The sequence below is a fragment of the Sminthopsis crassicaudata genome, chromosome 2, assembly GCF_048593235.1.
Source record: "Sminthopsis crassicaudata isolate SCR6 chromosome 2, ASM4859323v1, whole genome shotgun sequence".
Taxonomy (NCBI): domain Eukaryota; kingdom Metazoa; phylum Chordata; class Mammalia; order Dasyuromorphia; family Dasyuridae; genus Sminthopsis; species Sminthopsis crassicaudata.
In genome coordinates, this window is record NC_133618.1 from 504183978 (window position 1) to 504203222 (window position 19245).

The following is a 19245-nucleotide window of genomic DNA, read 5'->3' on the forward strand; positions in this document are numbered from 1 at the left end:
ACACTGCTAAAACCTGCCTTAATAGCATAAAATTTCCTGGAGTTTTTTCACCACTCTGTATATGTGCATGTGACATATTTTCTCTCCATGGCGTCTACTCTTCCTGTGCTGACTCACCTTACAATTCTGCTCCGTCACCAGGAAATGCATCGGACACCTCTGAATCTCCTCGTCTTCTCGCAACCCTCCCAGTGACGTGGGCCAAATCTCTCCCTCTTGTGAATGACCATCATCAACCCTGTGGCTTTGCTGCCTTTTCCTTCTCAGCTGTCTCTTGTCCCCAAGTGAAAAGATGTTTGTGTTGGCTTAGCTTATAAGCCTCAGGAAGATGCCTTTTAGCTGCTTGAGTCTCTTTACTACTGGCATGTAACCCATTGCCATTCTTTCCTGCCACAGGCCCCCACCCTGACCCCAAGCAAGCCAGAACACTGCAATTAAACATTTATCCATTTATCAATTATCCACAGGGGGCTTCATGGATTCAGTGAAGCAACTGACACAACTCCAGCCTCACTTCTTTTCTGGATGACTTTCCATTGTGATTAGCTTAGATAAGTTCAGAGAAGGCCCATATGTTTAAGTATTAACCTTTGAATAAGAGGAGTATAGTCAAAAAAAATGTACAAATACAAAATACAGGGGAAAACTCTGGACTGGGAGTCAGGAGACCCCGGTTATATTCCTAGATCTGCCACTAAATTATTGTGTGACTATGGGCAAGTAACATGCCCTTTTAGCACTCAGTTTCCCTATATACAAAACAAGGACGCTGAACTACATGTTCCTTTTTGACTCTTTCCCCCCCAAATTCTAGGGTTAATGAATTCTAGGATTAATGTGTATCTGCTCTACCCAGAGGCTCAGAATTTGAAGGAACCTCAGAAAACTTCTAGTCTAAACTATATCAAAGCAGTCTCTACATCTCTTACAAATACTCATCTGCCTTCTTGTTGAAGACCTCCAGTGACGGGAATTCACCAGAAGAGTATCCTAAAGCAGTCCACTTTTTAGGTGGCTCTAATGGAGAGGTTTTTCTGAGCATTAAGCAAAAATGTCTATTTTCCTATAACTTTTCGGTCATTTCTCCAAGCCCAGCCTTGAGGAACAAGAAAAGCAATCCTTCTATATGTCATTCCTTCAAATGGTCCAGGTCCATTTCTCTGTTACAGAAACCCTAATAGTGGATGTCAGAGATCTCTTAGTGATTTGTACTCTGCTTGATTTTCATGACCTTTGCTCCCCCTGCCACCTGTGTCTGCTCCCAGGTAGGCAGAGACATGCACAGGTGTAAGACTAGCAATTAGGTTTTGCCCAAGGGCTCTCAGGCTTGGGAAAATGTGTGTGTGTGTTTTAGCAACCTTGGCTCTCCCAGTACTCTTTCTGCTCCCCCCTTCCCCCCCAGAACAGTAAGTTTGTCTTTCCAGTTAGGTACCACCCCGAGTGGCCCAAAATGTAAGGTGCAGTGAGAGGTGGAGGGAACAAGGGCCACTCTTCTATCAGCTGCCAAACTTAGCTTCTCACACACTATATATGCTAACAGCCCCATCTGGACATTCAGTGGGTGCACACACACACACACACACACCATGGGGCACCCAGAGTTGGTGGTCATCAGCCTCATCTGTTGCCTAGCAGCTGCTAGTGCAGCTAAGGTAAGTAAAGACTGAAGAGAAATTGGGGAATTCTTTCAGGATAGGGATTGGGACAAATGACCTGAACAATAATCTGATTTTTTTCTTCTTGCTAAGTCAAGATCTTCTTGAGGCTCAATAATACATAGTAATGATAGCTTATCTTTTATAATACTTTGACTCTTTCTTCCCAACAGTCCCATGAAGTAATTAATACAAAAATGACTGTGACTCCTATTTTAGAGTTGGGAAAACGGAGGCTCACTCAAAAGTAAGATTTGCTCACTAGTAATTGGTGGAAGGAAGGACGGAAACTTAGGTTTTTTTGCTCTACTGTTTTGCCCTTTTTATTGTACCATGCAGATTTCACAGTCCTCAAATGTGCCTCCTCTTCCTAATCGCAGAATTTCAGAATTGTAAAGGACTTCAGGCATTTAGTTCAACTTATGCCAGAGCAGGGTTTTTTTTGTTTTGGTTTGGTTTTTTTGTTGTTTTTTTTTGTTTTTTTGCCACAATTTATCTAATTGACCTAGTCTCAGCTTGAAGACATCCAGTGAAGGATGTCTTTTTCCTGAGCTGCCCTCACCACATATAAAAGGATAGTCTTGATCTTCCTCTCAGTCTTCCCTACTCTCAGGTCTGTTTCTCTTCCAAGATGCCCCTGATTTTATTTGTATTACCCTGGAACTGGGACATTTAGAAAAGAGAGAGAACAGCACTCCCAATTCAATAGGTTTCTCTATTTATTAAATGCTTATGAAATGCTGTTGGTCAAATTTTCTGGGGGAAGGAAGGAAGGGAGGGAGGGAGGAGGAAAGGAAGGGAAGGAGGAAGGAAGGAAGGGAGAAATAGAGGAAAGAAGGAAGGACAGAGGAAAGGAGGGATGCAAGAGGGAGGAAGGGGAGGCAAGGGTCAGATGGAAAGGGTGAAAGAAATGTGTTAGGAAATGTGACTGTGGGCTAAGTCATCCTTTGGCCTCTAATCTTCCTAGTCTTAATCTTCCTTTTAATAAATTAGGGAGTAAAGGATGGGAAAATAGATGTTTGCAGCAACCACTGAACAGATGTTAGAAGCATCAGGGACTCCCCCCATATCCCTACCAGCCATATCTTTACTTGCATCCCAGGGTTTCCTTTTTTCATGGGATGGATATGATTTCATGATAGCAATAGGGCAAAGCCACTTCCACCATTGAAAAACACACTGGAAAACTTGCCCTACTAATCTTTGGGAGTCGAGGAGGGAACCAAGAGTGTTCTAAGCCCTTAGACATTGTCCCAGATCCAGAATCGTAGAATTTTATATTTTGAAATGACATCAGAGATCAACTAGACCCAACTCATACCACCCATACCTGAGCAAGAGCCCCTCTGCATGGTCCGTGATTATTTGAAAACCTCTAGTAAAGGGAAACCTGCCTCTTCCAGAGGTAGTCCCTCCCACTTTAGAGACTTTAAATGGTTAGTTACTTTTCCCCTTACATAGAGCCCAAACCTTTCTTTCTACAATTCACATTCCTCCTAGTTTTGCCCCCTGAGTCAAGCAAAAAGTCTGATAATCCCACTTTCATTTAATTGCCCTTTAGTTACTGGAAGACAGCCATTATGTCTCCCTTAAGTCTCTTCTCCAGGTTAAACATTTAATTTAATTTAATGAACATTTTAAAGTGTTTAATATCTTCAAGGTCCCGTGGATATAGAAATAGGTAAATGGCACTGATATAACTCTTGAAATTCTAGTTTTCAATATACAGGTTATAATCCCCAACTCATATCCTGTTTTATATCTCTAATTCTTTCAACTCCTACTTAGGATCATTGGAGGGGACTATTGAAATCATATGATCCTACTCTCTCATCTTCCAAATAAGGAAAACAGGAAAAGGGGGGAAATGGCTGGCCTAAAGTCATGAAAGTAAGAATGTAGCAGAGTTGGGTTTGGAATCACTCCCAATACCCTAGACTGCCTCTGTCTGAGCCTCCTCCTCGACTTGGTTTCATCCCTCTTAAAATGTAACACCCAGAACTGTACATAATATTCCAGATTGAGGAGAGAACAAAGACACTATCTCCCCATTCTCAACAATGTGTGTCTATTAATACAACCTAAGATCATATCAGCTTCATTGGCTGCTACATCACATTGCAGACTCATCCTGAGCTTGTGATCCACAACTCTTCCTCCCCCCTCCCCCCCAGTTATTTTTCATGGAAACTTCTTTCTAGCCACATCCACCCCTAGCAACCTTTTCCATATATAGGCAGTGTTTTTTTTTCTCCATCCAAGTATAAGACTTTACATCCTTATTTAATTTATCCTTAGATTCAGCCCATCATTTCAGCCTAATTTAACAGATAAGTTTCTCCCATCTGTCCTCTTTTCTCCATTCACACAGGCATTTGTTTAGTTAATCCCTTATCACTTCACTTTTGATAATAATAACCACTTAATTGGTCTCTATTTCCAATCTCTTCCTTTTTTTACTTAGTCTTCCACACCATTAACTGACAAAATAATCTTCCTAAAAGACAATCTGCCCATGTCACTTCCTTACTCAAAAGCCTTCACTGGCTTCCTGTGGCTTCCTGTGTGAAGTACCAAGCCCTCAGTCTGGCCTTCCCATTTTGGTCCTTTCCAGTCTTATTTATTTTTATATCCCTTCAGGATTTAGAGCTGGACAAGCCCCCAAGAAGTCACCTTGTTCTGTCCTCATTTTACAAATGAGGAAACTGAAAAGTGCTTTGCCCAGACACAGCAGAAGTGGGATTCTAAACCAGGTCTCCTGATAGGAATGCTGGTGCTTTCCCCAATATGTCACTGCAAGTTAGAAGCAGCCTTTCCTTTAGGAATAATACAAACTTCTAATACTTTTTAATACCTGCAAGAAATTAGGATTGGGAACCGAAGACTCAGTCTAGAGTCAATGTATTATTATACTTTTATTTTTTTTTTTAAAAAGTTTAATGCTAATATAATAAAATGACAATTCTGCCTAAATTGATATACTTTTCAGTGCCATACCAATCAAACTGCCAAAAAGTTGTTTTATAAAACTAGAAAAAGTAATAACAAAATTCATCTGGAAGAATAAAAGTCCAAAAATATCAAAGGAATTAATGAAAAAATTACAAAGGATGGTAGCTTAGCAGTAGCAAACCTAAAACTATATTATAAAGCAGCAGTCATCAGAACCATTTGGCATTGGCTAAGAAATAGAGTGGTGGATCAATGGAATAGGTTAGATACATGTGATACAATAAGACCTAAAGTAATCCAGTATTTATAAACCCCCAAACTCCAGCTTCTGGAATAAGAACTTACTATTTGACAAAATTGCTGGGAGAGCTGGAAAATAATGTCAGAAACTCGGCATAGACCTATATCTCATAACTCATATTAAAATAAAGTCAAAATGGGTATATGATTTGTGCATAAAGGATGATACTATAAACAAATTAGGAGAGCAAGGGATAATTTACCTATCAAATCTTTGAGACAGGAGTAATTTATGATCAAAGAAGAACTAAAGAACATTATGAAAGGCAAAATGGACAAATTTGATTACATTAAATTAAAAAAATTTGCATAAAAAAGTTTAATGACTCAAATGAGCTTAAAAAATGAATGTACATGCATAACTGATATTAGATTTCTTGCTAGAGTGGGGAGGGGGAAAAGAAGAAGAAAAAAATTGAAACTCAAAAATCTTACAAAAATAAATATTGAAAACCATCTTTACATGTATGTGGAAAAATAATATCCTATTAAAATAAAATTTTAAAAATTAGTTTAGCAGTTAGGTATTATCAGCAAGGACTGAAGTCAGGAAAATCTGACTTCAAAACCAGCCTCAGATACTGTGAACCTACTAAGCAAATCACTTAAACCTCTGTTTGCTTCCATTTTCTCAATAGAAAAATGAATATAATATTAGGATCTATCTTGCAGGGTTGTGAGGATCAAATGAAATAACATTTGTAAAGCATTTCACAGAGTAGATGATATACAAAGACTTATTCCTTTCCATCCTTTCCTAGTTGGGAGCTGTCTACACCGAAGGGGGCTTTGTTGAAGGTGTCAATAAGAGGCTGGGTCTCCTTGGTGACTCCATAGACATTTTCAGGGGCATCCCTTTTGCTGCTCCCCCCAAGGCCCTGGAGATTCCCAAGCGTCACCCTGGATGGCAAGGTAAGAAAGAGGGCAGGAAACACCGAGTTATAAGCTGGGATTGACCCCGTGAGCCAGGGGACCCACCCAGCTTCAGACTTATTTCTTCCTTCTCTCCCATAGGAACCCTGAAGGCCAAGGAATTCAAGAAACGGTGCCTTCAGGCCACCATCAGTCAGGATGACACCTATGGCAGTGAGGACTGCCTCTACCTCAACATCTGGGTCCCACAGGGAAGGAAGCAAGGTCAGGGTCAGGGGAAGGGAAATGGGAAGGAAACAGACCACTGTCTATTCTGGCACAGAAGCCCTCTTTTCCCAATCTTTTCCTTTCTTTCTAGGAGGAAAGAATTCTGGTATTCTAGACCTTCAAATAGATCTGGAGTCTATTTCCTGAAATTCAATTCAGTAAATACTTATTTACTGCTTAAAAGTGAATGAAATCCTGCGATGGGAGATTAAAAATATCACAGCACCTCTCCTAAAGGAGCTATCTAGTTAGCCGCAGTATGGTGGGGTGAGACAGGTATATGACAGGTAGGAGAATAAGTGCACGAGAGGTCCAGGAGAAATGTTAAATAAAAACCAGGGGGCAGAGAGAGAGAGATCACTTTTCTCTGGGTTTGATTATGGAAAGCTTTATAGAGAAGATGGTACCTGAGTTGGACTCTGAAAGAAGGAGGAGGTATCAGTAGATAGGGGTGAGGGTGAGCAAAAACATGGAGGCAAGAAAGAAAAGTACAAGAACGGAGCAGGACAAATAGTCCAATTTAGCTAGAACAGTATCTGAAAGGAATTACTATGACTTAAGACTGGAAAAATAGGGTGAAACCAAATTGTGAAGTCCTTGAATTTTATAGCCAGAAATGTAATACTTTATTCATTAGATAGTGTAGAGTTTAGTTTCCTGTTTACAAAAAACAGAGGCTAGAGGAAGAGATTGGGATTAGAAGGGCTCTAATTGAGATTCTTGAGAATTCTTGAGAATGTTTTCTACTGCCTGTCCCCAGTTCCCTGAGTAGCAGTCTCCTCATGCCAGGTTCACAGCCTCAGATCCAACATTCACTACCTTTCATACTCCTATGGGAGGCCACCGATGGTGCTTGGGATCACAATGCCCCATACGCATAGTTTTTTTGTTTGTTTCTCTGCAGTGCAAGGAAGCTTAGCCCTAGCTAAGAGCTTCCTTCCTATCAGTCCAATTCTCCTCTTAGCTCTGCTTCTTTCTTGGCTCTTTAGTTTCCAGAGACCTGCCAGTCATGATCTGGATCTATGGTGGCGCCTTCCTGATGGGGGCAGGCCATGGCGCCAACTTTCTGAAGAATTATCTGTATGATGGGGAGGAGATTGCCACCCGAGGAAATGTCATTGTGGTTACCTTCAACTACCGTGTTGGGCCCCTGGGCTTCCTCAGCACTGGAGACTCCAACCTGCCAGGTACTTGCTGGCCCTTTAAATCTGGGCCTTAGGTCTGCGAGGAGAGAGACCCAAGAGAGGAACACTTATTCTATCTCACACAAATCTTTGCCACGTGGGGGATGACCTTCCCTTTTGGGGAGCTGTTCCTATTCCTCTCAAATCTAACAACTTCTGAAAAATGTCACTGTTTATAAAATCCTAGAATGTCAGGGATGGGGGAGAGGAACTAAAGTTACAAAAGTCATGGAATGTCACAGCTGGAAGGGACTTGAAATAACAGCTGGCCAAGCCTGCTAGGAAGAATAAAGCCAATCTGAGTACTACTCTGAGGTGATTCAGTCAGTCGGTGCTGATTAAAGGCTTACTGTGTGCCAGCCAATGTTTTAAGGACTGGAGATTCAAAGAAAGGGAAAAACTTGATCTCCGCTCTCATGGAAGTCACGTTCTGATGGGGAAGACAACATAACTAAAGATGGGCAGCTCCATAGTGCAGGGAAGGACTTGGTGAGTTCAAATCCAGCCTCAGACACTTACAGCTGTGTGACCCTGGGCAAGTCACTTAACACCGTCTGCCTCAGTCTCCTCACCTGTAAAACAGGGATTAATAATAATAGCACCCACCTCGCACAGGGTAGTTGTGAGGATTAAATATTGATAAGGCATGTGGCACAGTACCTGGCACCTAGTAGGCACTTCACAAATGCTTGTTTTCTTCCTTTTCCCCACTGTCAGGGAACTTTGGCCTTTGGGATCAGCACATGGCTATCGCGTGGGTGAAGAGGAACATCGCAGCCTTTGGTGGGGACCCCAACAACATCACCATCTTTGGGGAGTCAGCTGGTGGGGCCAGTGTCTCCATCCAGGTCTGGGATTTTATTGAAAGTTAGAAAGATCCGCTTCAACCCTCCCTCCCTCTTCTTTCCCCATACCCCAACAGATCCATTGTTCTCCAAAAGGGTTGGGGGGAGGATCCAAAAGATGCATCTGTCTTATGACATCCATGTCCCTGTGAGCAGCTCTGTTCTGCTGTGCTGGGTGTGAGCCATGTGGGATGGAAGCAACAGGGAGGGAGATGGAATGATGTAAGGCTCATCTCGGGGAAGGGATGGAATTCCTGAGAACCCACTTCATCCCACCCTAAGCCAGAAGCATAAATTATGGCATAGTCTGTGCTTGTTGCACTCTCTATGTCATGACCCTGTCAAGTGAAAAATGGGAAGAGAGTGGGAGGGAGAGAAGAAAAAAGGAGAAGCCTCAGAGGGAGGAAGAGGGAACAGAGGGAAGAAGAAAAGGAGCCCAGGGATAGGGAACTTTGGGTCTCAGCTGAACTGGTGCCTCCATGTTGCAGACTTTAACTCCCTACAATAAGGGACTCATCAAGAGAGCCATCAGTCAGAGCGGTGTGGCCCTGAGTCCTTGGGTCATCCAGAAAAACCCTCTCTTCTGGGCTAAAAGGGTAAGAAACCCAAGGCCAGCGGCCATCTCTACCCTCCTGCGGTGGGAAGGGGTGGGACTGGGCAGCCCAATAGGTTTCAATGGTCCACAAGGTTCATGCTTCTTTCACCTGCATGTAATATGCACAACACTTGCATTATTTTTTTTGCCCAGAAATCTTTCTCTAAACTCAAGACACTATTAGGTCAAATAAGTTATCCCAATCTAAAAAGCATACCGGTTGAACTTTCCCCCCAGGTACCCATCCTCTCCCTTCTCCAATCTTCCTTAAAGGCATGTGGGGGTGGCAAACTTGCTACTCAAGGCTGAAGATGCTAGGGTAGGGGTTCCTCTTCCAACAGATCGCCAGCAAGGTGGGATGCCCAGTGGATGATACCGCCAAGATGGCCAGATGTTTCAAGATCACTGATCCCCGAGCTCTGACTTTGGCCTATAAGATGCCTCTGGCTGGCATGGAATGTGAGTGGGGACTATTTAGGAGGGGGTAGGAGGTGCTACACACTTGCTTTCCAGATTCTCTCTGAGCCTCAGTTTCTCTTCTTTGCTAAATGAGTGGCTAGGTGAAGCAATTTCTGAGGTCCCTCCAACTCTAACATTCTTGTTCTGAGAGACAGTTTTGGAAACGCAATCATAAATGAGAATAGTACGTTACTCTGTAATACTCAGAGAACCACAATGTGGTTCATTTTGTTTGTAACTAACGACACCCAAAATATTAAGTTTGGATTTCTACAGAGCGTTCTTTCTTGCAGATCTCTAGGCATTTATTTAACTACCATCTCAATTCTCACAATTATCCGTTCAGTGTCCCAGGAGCTGCATAATGAATAATTCTTTGATTCCAAGGACAGAAAGAACCGTGAGCAAGAGGGTTTTACTTTAGACACAAACTGAAGGCCAATTCCATCCCACCTCCCTGAAAGGCAGAGAGGGACCAGAGGGATTCACCTCCTATGTCTTCTTGCCAGACCCTATGCTGCATTATCTGGGCTTTGTACCAGTTATCGATGGAGACTTCATTCCCGATGATCCCGTCAACCTCTTTGCCAATGCGGCCGACATTGACTACATCGCTGGCACCAACAACATGGACGGCCACATCTTTGCCAGCATCGACATGCCCGCCATCAACAAGGCCTCCCAGAACATCAACGAGTGAGTAACCGGGAGACTCCCACAAGGCCGTGGGTATCAGGGGATGGCTATAAAGGGGTGGGCACAAGGGAAACTCGCGGGGGTCACACTCAGAGCAAAAGCAAAAACCCCGTTTATGTGCCCAAGCTTGTGGGAGGCGTTAAAAGGAGACGCTGAGTAAGACTGCGTCTCTTTCCCAAGAGGGCAGTCAGAATGGAGAAAGAGTAGATGAGCATAAACCGAGAAGCGGCTAATAAAATCCAGCCAAGACAAGAGCAGATGACTGCTGATTGCCAAATAAATGGAATGTACCATAAGGGCTCTAGAGTTTCAAGGCTTGGTGGAGACATCATTCTGGGCTGGTACGGCTGGGAGAGAAGAGTTAACTGAGATCTTGAGGATACTGGGAAGGAATGCCAAGCATGAGAAAAGCTATGGAGATGATAAAACCCATTAGCGTTTAGAGAAAAGGGGACCATTCTAGTCTGGTCATTGCTCTAAAACTGCACTAGTTCGCAGAAGCAAACATTAGATTTTCCTGGAGGGTCGCTACACATGTTTCCAGTGGCCTGAGTTGGGAACCTATTCTAATGGCATCTTTTTCAGAGGGGAGGGGGGAAGAGCCTAAAACTTTGAACCTTCTATTCTTAAGCCTGGTCACTTAGATATATGCCCAATTAGTTCTGAGAAGGGTTTCTGATCAAAGAAAATGGAAAAAGGCCACTATGTACAAAAATATTTATAGCAGCTTTTTATGATGGTAAAAATTTGGAAATTGAGGATGTGTCTATCAGTTGAAAAGTGGCTGAAAAAGTTCTGGTATATGATTGTGATGGAAACCTGTTGTACTATAAGAAATTATGAGCAGGAGGATTGCAGGAAAACCGGTCATTGATGGAGACTTCATTCCTGATGATGACTTACATGAATTGATGCAATGCGAAGTGAGCAGAACCAGGAGAACATTTTACACAGTAGCAGCAATACTGTATAATAATCAACTGTGTGTGACTCAGCAATATACTGATTCAAGACAATCCTGAAGGACTCATGATAAAAATGCTATCCACCTCCAGAGAAAGAACTGATAAAAGCAGATTGAAGAATATTTTGTAAAGCTTCAATTCTTTTTCTTTTTTTTTGGTTCTGTTTTTCTGTCACAACATGGAAATGCAGAAATATGTCTTGCATGACTATACATGTATAAACTATATTAAATTGCTTGCCTTTTTGAGAAGAGGAGAGGGAAGGGAAGGAAAGGAAGGAGGGAGAGAATTTGGAACTCAAAATTTAAAAAAAAACATAACTTTTTGACATGTAATTAGGAAAAATAAAATATTTAATAATTTTTAAAAAGGATTATAGGCTCGTCTAAAGAGAAAGAAAGAAATGTATGTAACTAACTATGCCTGCTTTTTCACTTCAGGGAAGACTTTTACAAGCTGGTCTCTGGTCTCACCATAACAAAAGGTCTTCCCGGTGCCAAAGCCACCTTTGACTTCTACACCCAACTCTGGAACCAAGACTCCTCCCAGGAGATCAAGAAAAAGACTGTGGTGGACTTTGAGACTGACATCCTCTTTCTGGTGCCCACAGAGATTGCCGTGGCCCAGCACGCAGCCAATGCCAAGTGAGAGCATCCTGTTGGTGTGGCTCCTTCTAGGGGGCCCAGTGATAGAGGGATTCTGGACAGCTCCACTTGTGGAGCTGTGGAAATGATGCTTACTGGGTTCTGCCACTAAATAGCCATTGCAACCTCCCTAGGCTTCACTTTACTTCTCTTTAAAAGGAGAAAATTGGCCTAGCTAATTCCCCAAAACGGTTCTTACTCAATGGTCCCATGTCCATGTTTAAATTCTTTAAAATCTAACTTTAATTTCCCTGTTCTTCCCAAATGGAGAACACAGCTGGAGTTCTTCCTCTATGCACAGTGGAAGGCCTAAAGCTGGTCCTTAATTTTTTCTTCTTTAATCTGAGTAATTCCAGTTCCCTGAGTCTGAGGTAAATTTCACAAACTCCAGCCCATTCTTCCCCAGCCTCCTCTCAGATATTCTTTCCCAGTGTTGGCTGGGCGGTCCCAGGTACCTCGGCTCACACCAAAATCACCTTATTGAATCCCACAGGAGCGGCAGAACTTACACCTACCTGTTCTCCCATCCTTCTCGAATGCCTGTTTACCCTGACTGGGTGGGAGCCGACCATGCTGATGATATCCAGTACGTCTTCGGCAAGCCCTTTGCCACACCCTTGGGTTATCGGGCCCAGGACCGGACCGTCTCAAAGACCCTCATTGCTTACTGGACTAACTTTGCCAAAACTGGGTAAGATCTGTGGGGGTGAGGCCTAGGGGGAAGCTTTGCCACTAGATTCTAGGACTGGTCACTAGTTCTTAAATAGGAGGTAGGGAAAGCATGTTCTAAGCTTAGAGATTTTTTAAAAAAAGTATAAGCCATAAATCAAATTTCACCAGAAACTTAACCTCACTGGAGTTTGTTGCTTTCCTTAAAGGGACCCCAACATGGGCAATTCTGCAGTCCCTACTCATTGGTCTCCTTATACTGTGGAGAATGGCCACTACCTGGAAATCAACAAGAAAATGAATGCCGACTCCCTGAAACAGCACCTACGAACCAACTATCTGCGCTTCTGGACCCTCACTTATCAGGCCCTGCCCACAGTGAACCTCGAAGACAAAGACGATGTTCCTGAGGATAATGTCCCCGAGGGCAGCGTCCCCGAGGGCAGCGTCCCTGAGGGCAGCGTCCCCGAGGGCAGCGTCCCTGAGGGCAGCGTCCCCGAGGGCAGCGTTCCTGAGGGCAGTGTCCCCGAGGGCAGCGTTCCTGAGGGCAGCGTTCCTGAGGGCAGCGTTCCCGAGGGCAATGTCCCCGAGGGCAGTGTCCCCGAGGGCAGCGTTCCTGTACCTCCAGCAGCTGACTCTGAGGTGTCTGCTCCAATTGCCCCAGTGGCTGACTCCATATAACCTTCAAATAACTCATATAGCCCTCAAATTAACAAGTAATGAGAGCAGTGCCCACTCACCAGAAAGCCAAGTGCCCATGAGGGCCAGGATCCAACAGTGACTCCCTGGCTCTCTGTCCCTTTCCCCTTGCTCCTTAATAAAGTCTTGTATATCTACCAGGCGTCATTCTGCTCTTACTCTACGACAAAGGTTTTTAAGCTAGGATTTCAACCAGGGTGAGGAGAACTTTAAAAACCATTCAGGTTCCGCCTGCGCCTGCTTCAATGGGCAGGAAAGAGGAGAGGGCTGATAATGCCTTTGAAAACTATTAGAATAGGGAGTGAATTAGATGCAGTGGGTGAGGGAGAGACTCCCTGCTTGTATCTGGGAGACTGGAAAAATGGCGGTGGCAGGTGGAGATATGAAAAGCTGAGATGATCCCTCCTGATGGCCGTGAAAATACCTGAGGCACTGGATCTCCAGGGCAAGGGATGGGGACAGAAGCAATCTTCTTAGAAGCTCATTTTACATCGCGAGCCGGAGCTCAGCATGAAACTGACCTATTGAGCTTTTCTCAGTCAGCATTACAGTGGCCTGAATACTCTGCCAGCAGGCTGCTCTGCCTTACAGAGGGTAGCCCAGCCTTCGAGGGTGGTCAGATCGTTTGTTTGTCCTTTGCTCTTGAAGAGGACCATGACATCAGGGAAGGGATGCCATGACATGCAAATAAATTAGATTTAAATGAGGGAGTGTTGTGCAAGGCCACCTGCCTCACTTTCACCTCCAGAGCCATCACAGACCAGGATGACTGGAAATGGCCCTGGATACAGTGGGAGACCTGCCTTTTTAAACTAAGGTCTCTAATGGTGATTGTTTGGGCTCTGAGTGAATATAAATAGCAATTGTTTCTGTTCTGGCCAGAAACCTTGAAGGTTTTCCCCTCTTAGATTTACACACACACACACACACACACACACACACACACACACACACATAATTTTTTTTCCTCGATAAAAGAAGTCATTCTCTGACTCATTTCTTACCTAGTCTTGGATACTCATTAGGTGTGTTACCTTGGGAAGCTCTCTTACTTTCAGTTTCTCACTTGTAAAACGAGCTTCTAAGAAGATGGCTTCTGAGGTCCCCCAATCTATGACACTATGATCTCTATCCATGGCATGCCACTAACTTTGGGCATCCCCCAAAGCTGTCCTGGACCCTCTTCTTTGTCTCTACATTTCATGATCTCATCGGATCCCGTGGGTTTAATTTTTATCTCTATGCAGTTGATTTTGAGACTAATATATTCATCCCTAGTTTCTCCTGAGCTCTAGTCCCATTCATATGACCAACTGCCTAGTAAACAGAATGCTTTGTAGGCATCTCAAAGTGCGTCCAAAAATTCATTCTTTCAGCTTCTAAACTGATTGCTATTGAGGGTATTATCATCCCTCCCAAGTCACCCAAGTTCACAATTCTAATGCCAATCTTTGTTTCTCACATCATTTATCCAGTAAATTATCCAATCTTTAGACACAAATCTATGCATATGTATACATACACACATTAAAAACCATTCTATATATACTTATATTTCTCAGTTCTTTTTCTATAATACCTTAATTTATGTGTGTCTTTTGTAGTTAATCTGGGGTATGTTTCTATCTTTACAAGATCTCTTGCATTTATCCCTTTCTCTCCATTTATAAGCCACTATTCTAGTCTGAGCTTTTCTTTTTGCCTGGACCATTACAATAGCCAGCTAATTGGTCTTTCTGGCTCAAATCTTTCCCATTCCAGTACATTCTCCCTTTAGCTGCTAAATAGACTGCCTTAAAGGATAGGTTTAACCGTATCTGTAGCTCTACTTTAATTTTAGTAGCTTCTGATTACTTCTCAAATCAACAAACTACTCTGGCATCTATAACTTTTCACAACTCATCTTTTCCTGGATTTCCAGTCTTGCCCATTCTTCTTCCCCATGCACTGTAAAGTCCAGCCAAACTGGCCTCCTTGCTGTCCCCTCACATAAAGCTATGCACTATCTTCCATTTCTTTGTCTTTGCACTGGTTCTCCCTGATGCCTGAAATACTGTCCCTCCCAAGTTCAGAGAATCTCTAGATTCCTCCAAGACTCACCTACGCGCTATCATCTACAGGCCTTCTCCTGCAATATATATCGATCTCAGAATCAACTGCCTAGGCATACAAATTGAACCCATAGGGTCTGATGAGATCAAAAGTAGAGACAAAGAAGAGGGCCCAGGACAGCTTTTGGGGATGCCCAAAGTTAGTAGCATGCAATGGATAAAGATCACAACATCAGAGATTTAGGGACTTTAGAGTCCATTCTAATCCTTTCACTTTACAAACTGATGTTCCAACTACTCTGCAAGCATATTGTCTCTCTTATTTGAATATAAACTCATTGAGAAAAGTGAGCCATTTCTGCTTTCTTTTTATGCCTGAAACAGACTGAGTGGCTAAGTGCTTGTAGACTTAGCATCATGTAGCCTTGGTCTCTTCATCTGTATCATTGTTGTTGGATTAGATCTTTCTATGATATTACAACTTACTACTCTGATTCCCCTATTTTTTGAGATGGGAAAACCAAATCTAGAAGAAATGACTTGCTCAATTACTTGGCCCAGTTGTTAAGATATTAAGAGAGCAGAGAGACATTAAATGGCAGAGCTAGAATTTAAATCCAGGACCTCTGACGACAAATCCAGTATTATACAGTTCTGTGTGTCCTTGGGAAAACAGGTTAATTAGCCTATCTGCACCTTAATTTATCTGTAAAATGAAGGTATGGGTATAAATGGCATCAACCTTCTTGCACTGACATTCTGGGATTTAGTTTTCTCTACGTTTCATCTCTGAAACAGTGTTTGATATACACTAGGGGCTTGCTTAATGCCTGTTGATTGATTAATATAACTCTTTGCAGTGACCCCAAGCTCCTACCTGGCTAAGGGGTATTTCCAGCCAGTTCTAGAACTGCCTCACCTCCCTTCCCCCTTAAACCAGGGGTTATAAAACTTTATTCCCTCTGCCACGTAACTGGTCGGGTTAGAAGTCTGTAGAGAGGGGGGGTGTCCACTCCTTCCATCTTGCCTTCCCTAGCCCCATACCTTTCAACACTCTATGGCTACGCCCATTATGGGGATACCTATGCTCATACTTCCAAACAGGGCTCTCCACTAGATATTATCATTACAGACGAGGAAACCAATGTCTGGAAGGGAAACCAATTAGAAAGTATTAACTCTGGTGGCAGAGATGAGACTAGGACCCAGGCTTCCTGGACTCCTGTGAGCCAAGCTTCTTTTTTTAGCATCTCTCCCAGCCATCTGCCGAAGAGAAAAAAGTCCATGTGTAAGGGAGACCTGGAAGTATCTGAATGAAATAGATAAACTCCAGTTGTGGTTGTAACAGGATTTAGTAGAATGTACAAGTCTAATGCTTTCTATTTACAACAAATAAATATTACCCCCCCATCAGTAAACATTTTTTCTTTTTTTGTTTTCTTTCTTGTTTTGTTTTTTGTTTTTTACAAAAAATCAGTCATTTCCTCCTTCCCCCCACCCCAACTGCCCTCATTCATCATCTTATGATGTCTGCAAAGTCCAAGGTTAGTGGCACTTGGTGTGGTTGAGAATTCAATGTCAGCAGGACCCCGGCCTGACCCCTCCCCCTTGCTCACTGCAGTGAGTCATGCTGTATATTTACAGGGGCCCCTACTTCTCCCAGAGTGCTGAGGGAAGGGTCACTGGATCCTCCCTGCCCTGGGGTGTCCCTTGAGATAGAATCTTTGGTGCAGGTTTAGGGCTAAAGATCTGGGAGGCAAACTCCCTGTGTGTGGGGCCAGATCCAACTCATGGTGATTGGGAGGGAGAAATGCTTAGCTCCCACGCCCCCCTCCACCCAGTTTGGTAGTGACCATGGGGACACTGAGGGTGAATGATAGGGGTACAGGTGGGCAGGTGACTGGGGGAACGCTGGAGGGTGAAGGAAGAAGTGTGGTCAAACCCTTTTGGGCATTGATGCTCCAGGATGCCCACTGGGCAAGGAATGTGGCAGTGACCATCAGCTTAGGAGCTGGAGATCCATTTGAAGGGCTAAGTAATAGGGAGGGGATGGGGCATTGGTGCCCATTGGCAGAGTTCCTTGGCAAAAGAAAAAAAAAAAAAGAAAATTGTTCTGTCCTCTGGTTCTCGGAAAGCAGAAGGCACCTAAGGCAATGAGGTGGTTGTTGGGGGTCGAGAAGAGGGAGATGGGAACCCGGTCAGCCCACGTCTTAAGGGCGTCATATTGGGTAGGAAAGAGTGCGCTTGAGTGTCCAAAACCACGTAGAAAAAACAAAGTGGGAAGGTGTCCCAAAAAGTCCCTGAAGATCAGGGGATCTAATCTGTCCAGGGAGCTCTGAGGAAAGACCCTGGTGGAACGGACATGGGTGGGAAGCCCAGGCCTCTAAGTGCTTTGTGGCTCCAGGGAGAGGTGGGGAGGCCTGGGATTGCTGCCCCAAGGAGGTGAGAGAGTCAGAAGATGCCTTTGGCGATCTTGAGGCCTTTCTGTTTCATTCTGGGCAGTGTGGAACTGGCTCCATGCTTGACCTTTACCCCCTTCGGGAAGCCCCTCTTCTTCAGGACAAAGTCATAGTTGGCAGTGGAGTTCATCGCGTAGAACACATTGGCGTTGTCCGGAATCTTCAGCTCTGAGGAGGGACGAGAAAGGTTCGGGTCAGCTGAGGTCCTCTCCAGATCGGCCATACATGGCCAACCGGTCCAACATAACACATATGGGGGCAGAGTTATTTCACAAGTCAGGACCCTCCATTTCTGAGGTGGGCGAGTTAACAGAAGGAGAGATGCTCTCTGGTGGCTGGCTAAATTCAAAATGCCTGCTGTAAGAGGTGAGGCTCTGGTGGGTACCAAGAGAGCTGGGTAGCCTTGACGGCACTCAGGGATGCTCAGGGATTCTCTATTGGTCACCATACTGACTCTGAAGTCTGGCTGTGATTCTGTAGTCCTCCATGAACTGGCCTGAACCCATCTCTCAGTCATTTATTCAAACATTTACTGAGCATTTATTATACGTCGAAAATCAAGGTCAAGAGAGTTTTTGCCTTTCTTTCCTCCCTGGGCTCGCCACTGCTTAGAGGAGAGAGCTAGTTAGCTTCAAAGCTGGAAAGGCTTGTTTTTCAGTCCTGTCTGAGATATCTGGCTGTGTAATTCTGGACAAGTCAATGTTCTAGACCGGGGGTAACAAATTCAGATAGAAATGAGGACCACTAACCTACACGTCAGGATCCCCAAAGACCTTGATTTAGAAGACAGCATTATCCTTTTTAATTATATTTTTACTTACTTTGTTAAATATTTCCTAATTAAACTTTAATCTGTTTTAGGCTGCACTAAGGGATGTTGTGGACTGCCTGTGGCTCATTTGGCATCTCTCCCCTATATCTTTCTCTAAAACTGTAAGTCACAAGAAGGTACAAACATATATGAGGAGAGGGTAAGGGAAAAAAACATTTATTAATTGCCTATATGCCAGGGCAACTAGATGGCACCATAGTGTGCAGAGCGCCAGCCTTGAAGACAGGAATTTTCATCTCCCTGAGTTCAAATCAGACCTGAGACACATGCTAGCTGTATGACCAGAGGCAAGTATTTTAACCCCATTTGCCTCAATTTCTCATTTGTAAAATTAGCTAGAGAAGAAAATAGCAAACCAGGATCTTTGCCACGAAAACCCAAATCGGATCATGAAGAGGCTGAACAACATTTGTGCCCGGCACTCTTCTAAGCACTTTGTAAATATTTAATTCCAATAATTAATACAATAGTGTGAGATAGATACTATTATAATCCCCATTTTGCACTTGAGGAAACAGGCAGACAAAGGTTGAATGACATAGCACATGTTTGAGGCTACATTTGGACTCAGGCCTTTCTGACTATCTGGTGCCTATTCCTGCCAGGTACAGAGTCCAATGAAATACTGAGATGAAGCAGCTGTGGACTCTGTTCCAAAAGAGATCACGGTCCAGTAGGGGAGAGAGGGTACATTTACTGGTATTAGTTCAGAGAAGAATGGGATAAATGCCATTAAAGAGGCAGAAACAAGGTACTTTAGAATCTCAAAGACTTTTGGTTTTGTAGTCAATTTTCTTTCCTCCAACTCAAAACAAAGGTGCAATCAACAAGTTACTTATATTGAATTCAGAAGGGTATTTTTTAAAAAGTTAAATGTATTTCTATGAAACATATTTAAATTTAAATATTTTTCTATTGATTATGTTTGATTAAGGCAAATAGGACAAGAAGACTGGCACACCGGCTAGATAAAGAAGGGAGATAAATGGCATCTCTGTTCTGAGCTGCTAAAGGAGATGGTTCTAGGATGAAAAGGTTGCTACTGAGAAGTTCTCAGACGGTTTGCTCTCAGGACCATTGATTAAGAGCACTATGGCTGA

The 19245-nt window shown here is 43.5% G+C and overlaps 2 protein-coding genes across 11 annotated transcripts in view; one reads left to right on the plus strand and one right to left on the minus strand.

Annotated features, from left to right (window-relative positions):
* Window positions 1-1327: 1327 nt before the first annotated feature.
* On the plus strand, window positions 1328-12940 carry CEL (carboxyl ester lipase). Its single transcript, XM_074294009.1, has 11 exons — window positions 1328-1652; window positions 5669-5819; window positions 5922-6044; window positions 7037-7234; window positions 7949-8079; window positions 8565-8672; window positions 9013-9130; window positions 9640-9826; window positions 11232-11435; window positions 11929-12126; window positions 12314-12940. The coding sequence occupies exons 1-11, from the start codon at window positions 1587-1589 to the stop codon at window positions 12783-12785; spliced, it is 1956 nt and encodes a 651-aa protein (XP_074150110.1). The 5' UTR covers window positions 1328-1586; the 3' UTR covers window positions 12786-12940.
* A 3247-nt stretch (window positions 12941-16187) lies between these two features.
* The window catches only part of RALGDS (ral guanine nucleotide dissociation stimulator), an 87365-nt gene continuing 84307 nt past the window's right edge, over window positions 16188-19245 (minus strand). For all 10 annotated transcript variants that reach the window (XM_074294006.1, XM_074294005.1, XM_074294002.1 and 7 more), the window contains exon 18: window positions 16188-17481. In XM_074294006.1, coding sequence (XP_074150107.1) covers window positions 17306-17481 — 176 coding nt within the window. In that variant the 3' untranslated portion in view covers window positions 16188-17305. The remainder of the gene's footprint in view (window positions 17482-19245) is intronic.

Excerpts from the sequence above, each read along its gene's own strand:
- CEL (XM_074294009.1), top strand. The coding sequence starts at position 1,587 with ATGGGGCACCCAGAGTTGGTGGTCATCAGCCTCATCTGTTGCCTAGCA. Across the intron at positions 6,045-7,036 it reads CCCACAGGGAAGGAAGCAAG|TTTCCAGAGACCTGCCAGTC; the intron begins GTCAGGGTCAGG and ends TTGGCTCTTTAG. Across the intron at positions 12,127-12,313 it reads ACTAACTTTGCCAAAACTGG|GGACCCCAACATGGGCAATT; the intron begins GTAAGATCTGTG and ends CTTTCCTTAAAG.